General features: G+C 36.6%; 1 protein-coding gene across 2 annotated transcripts in view; it reads right to left on the bottom strand.

Annotated features, from left to right (window-relative positions):
* Positions 1-245: 245 nt before the first annotated feature.
* The window catches only part of LACC1 (laccase domain containing 1), a 32,836-nt gene continuing 18,031 nt past the window's right edge, over positions 246-15,050 (bottom strand). For both annotated transcript variants that reach the window (XM_072410155.1, XM_072410163.1), the window contains 5 exons: positions 11,180-11,775; positions 8,077-8,258; positions 6,442-6,607; positions 3,430-3,655; positions 246-953 (listed from right to left, as the gene is read on the bottom strand). In XM_072410155.1, the coding sequence (XP_072266256.1) occupies positions 779-953; positions 3,430-3,655; positions 6,442-6,607; positions 8,077-8,258; positions 11,180-11,768 (1,338 nt within the window). In that variant the 5' untranslated portion in view covers positions 11,769-11,775 and the 3' untranslated portion in view covers positions 246-778. The remainder of the gene's footprint in view (positions 954-3,429; positions 3,656-6,441; positions 6,608-8,076; positions 8,259-11,179; positions 11,776-15,050) is intronic.

The raw sequence follows: 15,050 nt of genomic DNA on the forward strand, positions 1-15,050 counted from the left end.
ATTCAGTTTTAAAACTTGCATGTGGATAGACACCTCTGGCTTGGAGAACAACAATGAAAATACAAATCCTTCAAATAACATTCTTGGGGAATGCCTTTAAAGCTGGGTATGCTTTTTTTTTTGGTTAGTTTTTTAGAAGCAGCTTAGAGTCCTTTCAAACATTCTAACATGACCCTTCTTCAATCTCTGAGCCCTTTAACATAGGGTTCTTTATACCATTAAATGACAGTACTCGCACACTCACATATGCTAAACATGTTTTATTCAATAAACACATAATTGTCCCCAGAAGTAAACCTACCTCAATCACATTGTCAATCTAGCATCACACATGACGAGCAGCAATGAACAATGTGAAAAATCTACTAAATTCCAGGTTCCCATAGACATTCACACTTTAGTGCAAATAGATCAAATAGCAGTATTATGGAATGTTGGCATGGAAGTCCAACAAACAGTTGCTATCCAATTGGACTAATTCAAGTTGGAATTTGCTTGTGTCAATCGTCTACTTTCATCCATTTTTACAATTTGCAGTGTCAGTATTCTGACAAAGTGTAAAAACAGCTGATTGCCAATAAAATGTAATCTGAACTTGAAAATGTGTCCCATATTTTATTTTTATGCATATTCTTTATAATTTTTCTTACAAACAGCAAACAATAACAAAGGAAACCATCTTTAAAAATATCTTGCATTTGGTGCAGTTGCATTAAATGTTTACTATGTATTTTATTCACATCCCTGAGTAAATCAATAAGTTTGTCCTTTTTTTGGATCATTCTCTAATGGCTATGAAGCAGATTTGTGTTCCAAAATTTTCACCATCTCGAACATGGGAGAAAAATTTTTCAGGATAGCAGGAGGTACAAAGTGTGACATTTAGGCTCTTGTCTACAATAGTGTCATCTTGAATATTCTGACGCAGAATTCCACCACGTTCCAGGAGAACCCTACGATTAAAATATATATAAATGTTTCACATTTCCATGAGCAAACAGTGTTTAGGAGTTTCTTAATCAAAAACCTATTCAAACATTTGTCTGTGCCTATAATATGTTTTTTGATAGACTATTGTTTCTGTCCTTGTTAACATGGGGAAATCCTTAAAAAAACCTTCCAGGTCTTCAGGGAACCCCTCCTATAATTACTATATCCACAGCCGACAGTATATTAGTGTGGTGGTCAGTGGGAAGAATGCCTTTTACATTGCTGGCCAGTGGGAAGAATGTCATCCTTACAGATAGCCAAAAAGATAATTGGTATCAGTTAAACTGACCTAAGATTTTTGTATTTTTCTCAAATACTTAATTTCTGTATTCTTTGGTGGCCTTTAGGGGTTCCCAGAAATCAGTAGCAACGAATACTGGAACAAATATGAAGTTTATGTATTTATGAACTCTTAATGTGCTGATGTTCTGTATTCTTTGGCTTTGTATTTAATGTTTGTTGTTGACATGTTTTTGTCCGTCTCTCCTAAGAGGAGATTGTGCCTAAAACATATTATTATGTAATGATCACTGCCTCACTATAGGTGACTTAGGGAATATCTTGTAACCACACTTTTAAAGCAGCGAATGGACAAATGTAATTTCTGTTGTAAGGCTCTTTCATGTAAAAACAGAATGAATGAATTAACTTTCAAGCGCCACTGTGTGTGTGTGTATATATATTTATATATATATATATATATATATATATATATATATAATATGTCACAGGGTTAAATTTATGTTGACAACTCTCTAAATTATTGATTTCAGGTGTTTTTCCAACAAAGAAACCATTAACGCTACAGAACAAAGACTTTTATACAATTTTGCACTTCCAGCTTGGCAACAATTAGGTGAAGGAACCTTCTGTTCCAGTTTGACTCCAGCATGCCCCTGTGAACAAAGCCCAGTCTTTAATTACACGGTTTATTGAGTTTTAGGTGGAGGAATTTAGGTGGCTTTCATAGGGCCCTGATCTCAACCCAACGGGACAGCTTTGGAAATAATTAAAATGCTGATTTTGAACCAGATCTTCTTGTCCCACATCAGTACATGACCTCTCAAATGATCCAACCTAATGGGCACAGAAAGATTCCAAAATCTAATAAAAACCCTACCAAAAAAGTAAAGTCTAAAATGGGGAGGGGGGGGGGGGGGGGGTGAGCTTAAATCCATATTAATACCCATGGTTTTGAAATAGGATATCCACCAAATTACATCTGTCTACCTAAAGAAAGAGCTATATAGAGTGTTTGTGTTGTGTGTGTGTGTGTGTGTGTGTGTGTGTAAAAATAATGACATAATACATGGGATACAATGTAAATTTACTGCAGCAGATTACCTACATTGCTTGGCCTAAGAATTTAAGGGCTAGGAACCAAATAAGAGCATTCCATTTCTTTTACACTCCTGTATCATAATTACAGTATTCAGGGATTTTCTTATGTAATTTACAGAATTAAATATCCTGTTCTACATTACTAATGCAGTTGAATGTAAATGATAAATACACTGCTAGTACAGTGGGCTGTTCTGGAAGTACCACTAACTAAATAAAACATAGCATTCAAGGGAGCCCTTTTCATGAATATTTGACACAACAAAGTAATGTAAGTTTGTTTAATTCCTCTACAGCTGCGGTACATGACCCACTTACAGCAGGTCCTCTGTAACCTTCCAAGCATAATACGACTCTGCAGAGAGCCTTAATATGGTTTAGTAACATTATATGTCCATTTATCCAAATTGTCTTAAAATGTTTTCTTAAGAAAATTATATTCAGCTGTCTTTTTTATTATCTATAGTTCAGCAAACCACAAGGCAAATTAGATTATAATCCACTGTAGAATACTCAAAACCTGTGCTGAGGGCCATTTTGAAGCTCACTGATCTTACAAAAATGTTAGTTGCCTGGCTGCCAGGTTGAGTGGCTTCAATACTTTTTATGTCCCTGACTAGAGTTGGCATGCCTATGCCTGCATAAGGGAGAGCTCTCTCTTCTCTCTTATAAAGTTCTCTCTTATAAATCTTTTTAAAGTTTACCAAGGCTGGCGAAGATATACTTTCATCAGTAAAGCTGGGTGATCCAGCAAACCTGGATTGGATTTGTTAAAATATTTCCAATTTATTACATTAAATTAGCATTTTTTTTAAATCCTGGACCAGATCCATTCTCCAGCCTTGGAGTGCTTTATAAATCAGGGCCAGAGAGTGAGAGCCTAAATTTAGGATAATATATTAACTCTAAGAGGAAGTGAGGGCAGAGTTAGATGAGAGAGCTACAGGAAAGTAAACAGGTACCCTATTGTACAAAACATTATTTGTCTAATTACTAGAATTATTTGTGCACAAAAAATATTTTTTAACAAGAATATTTAGTATGACATTTTTACAAAGGAAAGGATTGGAGTACAATATAGAAAAACATCTGGCTTACCGAGTAGCTCTTCTGATATCAACGTATGGTTTGGGGGACTCAATCTGCCGCACGCACTGTGGGTCTATGTCATGAAAGGCTCTGGCATCTTCTTGATCTAGGGTGAAGCAGCACGGTCCCACTGATGGTCCCAGAACAACCAGTATATCCTTCACATCACAACTGTACTCTGATACCATGGCATTTACCGTAGCCATTGACACTCCTAACAAAGTCCCTTTCCAACCTGCCAAAAGATAACATCTTTGTAATTACCATATTTTAAAGATTTGTGAAAATTACATTGTGGGTACAGTAACCAAAATATCGCCATATAAATTTTGAGCTATTTTGAGACAATACACGTCAGAGTAAATTACTTTCCCTGTTACTATGTAGTTTATTTCTTATTGAGGATTGAAAAGATTATTGTCCTGTCACCTCTGTCCAAAGAAAGTATCCTTACTGGTTACCAGGGGAGTCCTCATGGATAGTATCTGGTTAAGTTTATAAAAGAGGTCAATGTTTGCTAACAGCCTGCCCTCTGTGTCTGGAACAGCCAAGAAGAAAAGCCAAATACTGAAATGCATTTGCTTTCCAGTTCCAAGAGCTCTTGTAGGTATTAGAGAGAGGCATATAAAATACTTTTTTGGCTAAAAAGTATAGCTGGCATCCTTTGTTGTCCACTCATAGCCAGATTGTAATAAAACCAGATCAATTCCCCAAAAAGTGTTAATGTGTGAATTGCTGTCCTGTATGTAGTATGCCATATGCATGTGAGTAACATGAAAGCTTGTAGTGCCCCCTATTGTCATGTCAGGAGGTGCACTTGTTCTATTACAAATACCTTGTTTTTCACTCCAAGCAGCTATCAAATAAAAAATCTTTGTGTGCTTTTAATGATTGGTTTAGGATAATTTTAGCAGTAAAATAAAAGTTACAGGAAAGTCATTTAAAAAACAGCGGAAACATATATTACTGGAGAACAAAGGCTTCAGTACCACCCAACTATTAACAAAAACACATAATTACGTAAACTCTGGATGAGTCAGCACTTGTGTTACCCTAGCGTGACTTTTCTGTTTTTTTTTTGGAGTTTTAAAGAAACCTTATTTATGACGTGAGAAAAGAGAACAGACACACCAGCACTGTTAAGGAATACACTGTAACATTATTAGGATATCTATTTTTCAGTTATTCTTACAGCAGCACTCTACTTTCGAACATGTTTGCTAACCCCCCCAGCATTCACAATCATTGCTCTTCAAAAATTAAGGCCATTTGCACTTCCTCTTTTGGGTGTCATAAGCCATTTTTTCCATGCGTTTGTTAAAATTGTTTATATGTGATCTGTCTTCCCACGGCACATTGCTTCTGTAATTGCCAAGCTTGCTTCTGTTCATAAACAAAATGTGCTACAACAAAGAATGGTAAGATTGGGAGTGCAGAGTACAGTAAACAAGCTATTAACTGAAAACGAGACATCTTTATCTACTAGGTTGTGAGATCTGAGACAAGAACCAGAACTCGGACTAATAGAACTACAGTACATCTATCCTGCCTCTGTTAGTGAAAACCATTTAATTATAAGAATACAACACAGATTAGACTTGCTAGTGCTGCTCCCTTAAATCTCCACCCGGACAGACGTTAGTAATAGGGTTTTCTTGGAATGGTATGCTCTTGTGTTGACCAAAAACAAATCTAAGGCTAGGGCTAAATGTGAAATTTGAATTGCTTGCTAGCATGCAACATAACTCCTTGATGATAACTGTCTTATTTGATCCTTTGATTTCATTTGAGGTAGCTGGTAAGGTGGTATCTGAAAACAGTGATTAATGTCTCATGTGTAGGTTCAGCCTTATACACTGATCAGCCAAAACATTAACACCTGCATAATATTTGTGAAGGTCACCTTGTGCCAACAAAACAGCTCTGACCTGTTAAGGCATGGACTCCACAAGACCTCTGAAGGTGCCCTGTGGTTTTAATATTTCATTAGGACTTCCAGGTTTGCTGGATCACCCAGCTTCACAAATAAAAGTGTAAACTCTCTAGCTTTGTAGAGCTTTAATAAATCATGCCCAGTTATAGAATAATGACCACTACATTGATGAGGTTCAGATATTTTATACATTGATCAAAAGATTGTACTCTATGCTTGGCCAAGTGTGTACTTGGATATGGAAGACAATGGCTCATATCTTGTGGTTCTCCAACCTCATCTTTGTCTGTTTCTACAATGTTGTACATTTTTCCTTTTGCACAACTGAAAATATTTTAATGAAACATAACCATGTTAGACTTTGGCCTAAAGTTATGTGTGGCTACAACCTATTTCAATAATGTAATGAGATGTTCATCTCTAATGTGATGTAAAATGATCTTACATGACATGCATGTATGACAGCGCACATATTAAATCGTACCTAAACTCAGAAATTTCACTTTACATAAAAAGGGTAGACAACCCTTTGGTGTAAGGTAAAAAATCTGTTTGTTTGTTTTTTAAGTGCAGCACCGCCTAGGCGATCAAGAATGAATGGGAGCGCAGAGCCTCCCAGGATACCTATGTCACATATCCCGGGTGGCTCTTGGGTGCTCATTCTGCACATGCCCAAGCATGAAAAAAGAAAAATTTGCCAATCCCACACATGCGTAGTGAAATTGGCAAGTTTTTTTATCCAACCTATGTCACCCGATCTCGCGCCTGGGTTGGGTGATGTAGGAAGAAGATGCCGGTGCCCGGAGTGCCGGCTCGGATGCCAGGACCACACAGGACCAGATGCAAGACACCTCAGGATGGATCAGACTGCCCTGCGGCATTGAAGGTAAATTCATTTTTTTTTTGTTTTAGGCACTTTTGAGTTTAATTCCTCTTTAAGAGATGGCAAAACATGATGTTTTTATCAAGTAGAACAAATACAATGATTTTTTATGTATTACATGAATATAAAGTGCACTGAGGCACTATGATACCACACAGATACCCCTTTATTTTTTTGTTTGGATTCAGATTAGTATTGTTATTACCTGAATGGGCTGCTCCACAAACTTTCTTCACTGGATCACAGAAAATAATTGGAATGCAGTCTGCACCGGGAGCAGCAATTGTCACTCCTTTCTGATTGGTGACTATTCCATCATATCTTTCAGGGTCTGTTTTACCAAGAATTTTAACAACCTCTGCATGGTCAACCTGTATGGAAAAAAGTCATTTTACCGAGCTGTAAATCATCTCCCTATCCTTCACACATTGCCCCTATTTGAGTATTTTGTGGTATATTGTAAAATTGTTTTGGTATTTGCAAAAATGAATTGCTACTATTTCCACCATGTTTTCAGGTATCTGGAATAATATCTGTTGTTGATTTCTTTATTTATACAAGAGGAAATGATTTGTTTATTAGTTAATTATTACCCAGTTTAGCTAACAATAAGGTTCAGTCACATAAACACCAACACACACAATTGTAGAATCAAACCATAAAAATTCATCACTTTTTTAAAGCATTGTTTGAAAAATGACAGCTAAAGTAAGATCATTTATATTGCCACATCTTCCCCTGCTTTTCTTCTTTTCTATTAGCAGGCAGTTCTTTATAACCTTAAGTGACCCTGTTTAAACTTCAATTATTCATCAGAGATCAATCTACTGTATGATGTCTATGACAGATTCATTTGGAACAATTTGAGTACATTGGCTGTGATAATGTTAAGAAGACCTTCAGAGATAATCTGGTAATTTTGTAGCTCGAGCTTGACATTCTGTTGTATTCTGTAGTAAATTGTGTGTGTTCTGGCTTGTCTTTAGGCTGCCATAAAAAAATATGGAACCCCTTAGGGAGAGTCTCAAAGAGAGAGCCACAAATGATTTAAATGACTTCACTGATGTTTTATTAGATGCAATAACTTAACATTGCAGTTTTGGGGCCACAGCCTTCATCAGGGTTACAATGAACAAATAATAGTTAAAATTTTATTGACTAATGTGTAATTATGTGTTTATTAGTGACTAAAAAAAATAAATAAATAGGAAGTCACAAGATCAAATATGAAGCTGAAATGTCAATCAAGTGAATGGCTTTTCTGGGTTCACCTATTTAGAGCCCTGTTGCATGTTGTGAGCCGCTCCCTACAGACCTTCAGAAACAGTAATGATGATCTGGAGAGTTTTGTTTTAATAATACAATATTAATTAAGAACTTGAATTGTTAGGATTTCATGACAGGAACTCTCATGTTCTCCTGAAAACAGCAGTTGTCTGAACTTTATACTGGACTTTTTTACTGCTTTTCAATATCTTTTGGATTACTGACTATGAACAAGTATGCAAATAAGTAAAACGTAATGTACTATCTCCATGCTTGTTCCAGGTAACTCTAAGACTACATACACACGTCAGATGATTCTCATCAGGTTATAGCTTCAGGGCTAGTATTGGAGGAGACATTGGACATCGGTCATGGATCATGTCCATTCATGCATCGTTCAGTCTATTGTCATTGGAAAGGATCAGGAAAGATCTTACGTGTGTACACAGCTTAAGTATTGATGCAAAGGTTTAGTCTAACAGCCAGGCATCTAGAATTTTTAGAAGTAGAGATCAGTAATGGCTGACCCTGTGATTCTCTGATGAAAGTTTTTTATGCCACATCATGTGCCTACCTTTATTGGAACATAAGTCTGAGGATCAAATTCCGCAGCTTTTCCTAGGCGGCGAAAGTTCTCTGCAACAACTGCTTTTGGATCTTTCCTTCTGGGACTGCAGAAAAGATTTAATCCACTAAGAGTTGGAATGCGAGTTATACCGCCACATCTTGTAGTAAAGCCATGCAGAAAGGTCTCTTCTGTTAAACACACAAAAATATCGCAAGCAGTTAAACAATATAGATCAATTTTTCTCAATCTTTAAGAACCCCCTAAAATAATGTTTAGGTCTCAGGGGACCCCCATCCAAAATACATTATTTGAAAAGATGTCCCACTTATTGATGATCAGTTTGAAGAATGTCCTTTTTATTGTGGGAATTCCGAATTATAATAAAAAAAAACATTGGGGTCACCCTGCTTGTGGCAATAGGCCCCAACTATGTAGGCACCATCAGATGGAAGGACAGCCAGCTACAACCTCTGCAGGGTCCCTGGGGGCCCACAGTGCTGCAAAGCCTTCTGCCATCCCAGAGAACACAATACATTTGTATTGATGTAGGTGAATATGTAAAAAAAATTTGAATAAAAAAAAGTTAAACTCAGACAAAAAAGCACAAAGCTAGTTTTTCCTTACTCTTATCTGCAGTATTTCCATTGTATACAGCAAACAAAGCTTAAAAAATCAGCAGCTGAACTCTGCTAGGCATCTGAAACTAAATACCAGTAATATTTGTCTCCGCTTTGTTTTCATTACAATCAGATCACATATTTCCATGTTTTACTGTAAAGCTATCCTGGTTCAAAGCCCAACCTCTTTGCAGGTGGCACACTGCATTTTTATTTTAATGATTAAGCATTCATTTTCATACATTTGTTATATCATTGAATCTTTCCAAAGACGATTTCATTGGATTACCTTGGAGACCCCATGCATCGATTTCAATGTGAATGTGACTGTGTATTAATTTAATATACTCAACTCCTGCATCATACATCATATAAAATGGAAAACATATGTATTTGTACTCTGACTTCCAGCCCTATTTTAACATAGTAAATTAAAGTATAAAAGACAATTATGCTATATTGTATTCTTATACATTGGCACTGCAAAGTCTACCGCCATACCAAGAGAACACAAATAATCTGCAGTTTATATAGGAGATACATTTTAGCTGATGCTTGTATATTAGAGTTGAACAACATATAATTCATCATTTGAAGCTGCACTTTCTGCTGAGGAAGCACATTGGCTGCTGCTGTAAATGCACACTCATCACAGCACTCCAGTGTTTAAATGTCATTTACAGCTAGACATCGCCATCTGCAGGACAATTACAAAAATGCAATCTTACTGTAATAAAGATGTTTTATGTCTGAGAAATAACAAAAAAATGGTCAATAACCAAATGAAACACACAAACAGAAATTTGCACATAATGAAAAAAGTAAGGGGGGGGAGTAGAAGTCTGGGGGTGGAAGAAGAATAAATGTAAATGTATATTTGAGAAAATAGGTAGTGTAAAACAAAAATGAAAACAAATAGAAAATGCAAATTAAGCTTCTACTAAGAAATAGTATTATAATCTAAATGACCATAATACTGAAATAGTTTTAAATCAACAGCTGATAAAAGCACTAAAAAAAACCAAATAATAGGAGAAGAAATAAAAGTGCATTCACAGACAGAGCTATTTGTTCATTTAAGCACAGAACTTGTAGCGCCTTGATAATTTTTTCTCTGAAAATTCACTCTTTTAATGTTATTACTGTTCGACCTAGTTTAGGATATTTTCACAATGTCTAAATAAGCTGATGATTGTATTTCTACTTATAATGAAAAAATCTGTGTCCAATATATAGATATTATCCAGGAAAGATTTCCCTGTACTCTCACTGTCTTCTATTAACATACGTCTACTTTAAAATAAATACAGTGAACTTGGACAGTGTTAACTTTAAGTGTGCAGATTTAATTTCTAGGTAATAATAATCTGCAGATTCTATAGACTCGGCTCATCTGCAGAAAGTACTATTTTATACATGCTCTTAAAACTGTAAAATATTTTAGAAGATAGCTACTTAGTCAAATTAACTCATAATATTAACTTATTCTTTATTATTAATATAAATTATTAATAAATAAACAAATGAAATAGTCAAAAGGAGAGGGGGAGAGGGGACAGGTGAGTGGCACCCTACATAGTAATGCACAAAGGTTGTTCTAATTGGTCATTCATCATTCCCCTGGGGCGGATTGATGAATGACGTCAGGGTACCGCTACTAGATTTTCACCCAAGACAAACACGACTGTTTATCTTGGGCGACAATCATCTGATGTCTGTTCCGAGTTTAGGAAGGAAGAATCATAACCTTTCATTGTTTAATGTATAATAGAAACAAAGGCATTGATATAAGATACCAATATTTGCACTGTTCATATGACGTTTGCATTGATAAATCTGATTCATGATATTGAATTTTCAATGCCATGCTTATAAATTACTATTTCCCAAACAGGTGTGACAGAATTAGGAATGACGGTGTATTTGTGAAGCCAAATTGTGGTTCTGAAATTATGCAACATGTGTTTGGAGATATAAATAATGCTGGGGAATAAAATCAATGTAGCTCTGCCAATTTCCCTGGCTGTGATTCTGGGTATAATTACGGGAAGTGTTATGGAGCCAGGTAAACCTGTTCCTAATAAGGTTACTGTAAGGTTCTAACTGCATGACACACAATTTTGGCCTGGGGATCTGGGGATTGTCTTGTTTGAGTAATACAGTTACATGTTCAAGGCTAGATTTTTGCCTACTTTCAAAGGCCCAGGGTACCAAGGCTGGTAATGGTAATATACAGCCCCGTGCATACCACAAATTGCTGACTGAGCCTGTAAGTTGCTAATACAATGGCAACCTTTTTTCCTTTTTTAGTTTTAGGTGTACCATTGAGCAATGTTTCCAATGACCTTCCCTGCCCTGGTGTGCTTTTTTTTGGCTATGGTATCTGATCTGTTTACCTTGGTATTATGGCTGCTCATTTAGTTACTGTTGCATTGTAAAGAATATACATCCTAATACTGTACTGTTCTAAATGAAATTCAGATATTATTTACCTGGAATAAGTTGTGATTTGAGAATGACCAAGTCGCCTTTCAGGGCTGGCAAGCTTTGAAGATAAGTCTGCACGTTCTTCATTGCAATCACTTTATAGTCATCAGAAATGTCACGGCTGCTTTGTTGGGAACTACATGAGGTTGTAATGTTATCCATACCACAGTGCATTTCATAACACTCTAATGTGAATGAATAGACAGGAGTAAATAACTGTTCTACATAAATGTCCCATTCTGTCCTCTTTTCCTGAGGCAGGATAACAAGAATCCTGTTTATGTCCAGGGCATCGATTTCTTGTTTGATGGAATAAAGTATTGCAGCCTTGTTGGAGTCTCTCACCACCTTGTATCCATTTTTCAGATAATCAAAATGTGCTTCCGTAGCCTCAGATAATAAATCTGGCTTACCATCCTTACAAGTAGGTTTCTGGCAGCACATAAAGAAGGTAAATGGAACATTTGTGCTATATCGCCTTTTGATGATTCTCCAAATGTGAGTAAAAGCTTTATTTTTATTGAGGTCTGTGTGACACCCTGAGTCAAACATATCTATCAGTACTACCTCTTCATTGCTGCTTTCTTCAACCATCCTGGACCTGGAAGACAACAGAGGTGGCATGGAAACTTTTTTAGGTATAGAATGCAAATTATATATAACAGGTATCCTTCAGGCATATATCAACCAAAGCTACAAATGAGGTTGGAGGCAAGGAGAAAAAATGACACACAAAAGAATTTTTTCAAGGCTACATCTTATGTAAGAATCTATCATGGAAATTCATTGATCTCAATGGCAAATGCCCATGAACTCAGACTGACAAAACAGGTGGGAAATTACTTGGACATGAAATCTACCAGTAAAGATAGAAGTTAACACTATGGTAAGAAAATATGGAATGTTATCAATATTTTAAATCTTCTGAGAATCTTAGCTGCTTTGTTTTTAGCCCTGATGTTTTGTAAATTACTGACCCAAAATGAGCTTGCAAAAAGAAAAGTTCAAGTATTAAAGTAGTATAATCTTAAATTGGATAAGTCTAGTAGTCAGGCACTTTTTGGAAATGAGTTTTTTTATATCCTAAGTATCGGTTTTCTTCAATTAGGGAATGCCACACAGAATGCTGCAGTGTAGGTTTTGGAAATGTATAAATATTAAAGATAATGGTTTTATTATCATAAGAGTCAGTGTTGGCAGGCTTTTATTTGTTTCAGAACTGTTTTTTTTTACAATGCACATCTAAAGAAATGCAAAAGCAGATAAAAAAAACTCTGCAGGTGCACACTGAGGCCCATAAGTATTAAAGTAAATGTACATCATTGTTTTTGTGGACTCCATTATTCTTATGTAGATGAATGTAAGATAATCTACATAGAATCATTACTATACCTAATCTTTATCAGAGGAGATTTTAAATCAAGTGTTTAAAATTGAAGTGTAATCTTCTTATATTTGGCCTCTCCCCACTCCCCCATTTTAAAATAAAACATTTCCATTTACTCTAAGTACCTTATTTTAGAACAAGTGATACCATCACCTAGTCGCTGTGCCTAAATGTGCTAAGCTGGCAGATAAAGGCTGGAAGAAGGGTGGGCTAGCAGGGTGATGTACATTACAGCTTAAGCTACATACACACGTCAAATTTTTCTCGCCCGATAATCGGCATCGGGCGAGATCCTGGCGGATCCACGGACGATGAACGATCCTAATGCAAGGAAAGGGGGAGAGCGCCCAGCAGGGTGCCGCTCTATCGTTCTCCCCCTCCCCTCTCCATAGAGCAGAATGGTGCTGTATGTACAGCACTCGTTCATGCATCTTGCGGTTCTTATCGTTGGAAAGGATCGTGAAAGATCCTTTCCAACGGCAAGAATTGCACGAGTGTATGCGGCTTTAGATTACAGCACTCTCTCTCTCTGTGCTTCTTTTAGGAGTTCTCCGCCCCAGTGCAAGCAGTAGGTAGGTTCCTCATATGTGAGCCTCCATGATTGAAATTATTGAATTTCATTGTATGAAAGAAGCAGGCCAAAGCCAGAAAGGCTGGGCAGAAATGGCCTGTATGGTGCTGGATGTCCTCCAGTCGGAAAGCGAGGCAGGCAATATCTGAATGCTGCAGTTTGTAATGCACACTGTGATGGGCTTATAGGGCTATTGTGTTCTGTTGGTAGACCAAGTGAAAAATTACAAAGACACAATGAAGTTGCGTGCCAGCAATTGTTGTATGAAACAAGAAAACATCAATTTATGCAGGGAATGGATTCACTGTCATAAGACAAATAAGCTTCACATAATCATCAAAGGACCACAAATGTAAAAAAAATATTTAGAAAACGAAGAATTTTAAGGAATGGAAGGAGGTAGTACAAGCATAGGAACTTAAAAGGAAACCCCTCAGGGGTCAGGTATCTGCATGCTGGGCTTGTTGTAGTGTCACTACAGTAGTGTTTCCTCTAAATACTGTGCCATATGTTGTATAAACACATACAGTGTACATGCCATCAGCCATTCATAACTGTAGTACTAATACCTGCTGGTGGGACCAGAAATTTCTGGTCCCTATACTAGGTAAACTTCCTGGGCATTTCCCCATGTCTTTAAGTTTCAGAATTGCAAAAGTCAAGGGTTCTGGTTCAGAAGTACCTTGTCCACACATTCCTAATTTCACATCTACACACTGTGATGAGTTCTATGCAGATTTGAGGGTTCCTATGCATATAGTAACCAATCTTTTCTGACTCATGATTTAATAAAAAGTGCCTAGGGAGGACAAAAAGAAATAAAAACTAACTAAAATGAATAAATTGTGGTTAGGTTCTGTCTCCCAACATCTTGTATTCAATGGTCCACCAGTGTGTTTATGTAAAATAAAACTACTTATAGGCTACTCATACAGACATTAGAATATATACTGTATGTCTCTAATAGCAGGGATCAAATCAGTAGGTCAGTAGGAGATGATCAAGTGGAAAGAGAGTTGACAGAGAGTTAGATGATGAGATGGGAGACATGGTGGTTCACCGAAAATAGAACCCATGAACTAAGGGAAGTAGCAGTAACAAAAAGCTTACATCCATAGTAACAGACTGTTGACAATACAAAGTGTTACATTTGTTACATGATTCTAGAACATAATGAGGAAGAACTATTTTCTCATGCCCTTAGTTCCCTACTAAATGTTTGGTCAAACAAAAAACAAGCATCTAACCAGAAAAAAGGAAGTACAACTAGACACACGTGAGGAAAATACTACTAGTTATAGACAAAAACCACTTTAGGAATTTCCAAAAATGTTGTCTAATATTTAGACACACAGTCATGGTATCACACTAGAAACAAGTGAAGATCTACACTAAGCATGTTTTCCCTAGGTAATCGACCCATGGCTCAGGGGCCACATGTGGTTTTATGGCATTTAGGGTGGCCTAGTTTTTGCAGCCATTTGCAAAAACCTGTATAGGTATTTTATAAAGCCTTTTAAAAAAGACACTAAGCATTAAAAAACATCAACATAAAACATATGTCCAAGCTTTTTTAGGCGTTTTAAACCCTTTCTATTCAAGCCAATGGAGGCAGCAGATGAGGCAAACCACCCACAGAAAACCGCCTGTCACATGAAGGATAATGAACAGACCTATTTGGTCCAATGTTACCTGATTTTTGCAAATGTTTTTGAGTGTCAAAACTGCTAAAAAAGCTTAAAAAACTCAGGTCTTAACAAGCCCTTACTGTGCAGTCCTTGGGACCCCTGCAGACCTTTGGTGATGTCAGGGGTTGCACCTACTATACCAAACTGTTTATACAACACAAGCCAATGCAGTTTTAGAAAAACTACAGAAATTATGTAATCTTCTTTATTTAGCAGGTTCAAAAAAATAG

The sequence above is a fragment of the Pyxicephalus adspersus genome, chromosome 1 (assembly GCF_032062135.1).
Source record: "Pyxicephalus adspersus chromosome 1, UCB_Pads_2.0, whole genome shotgun sequence".
Classification (NCBI taxonomy): Eukaryota; Metazoa; Chordata; class Amphibia; order Anura; family Pyxicephalidae; genus Pyxicephalus; species Pyxicephalus adspersus.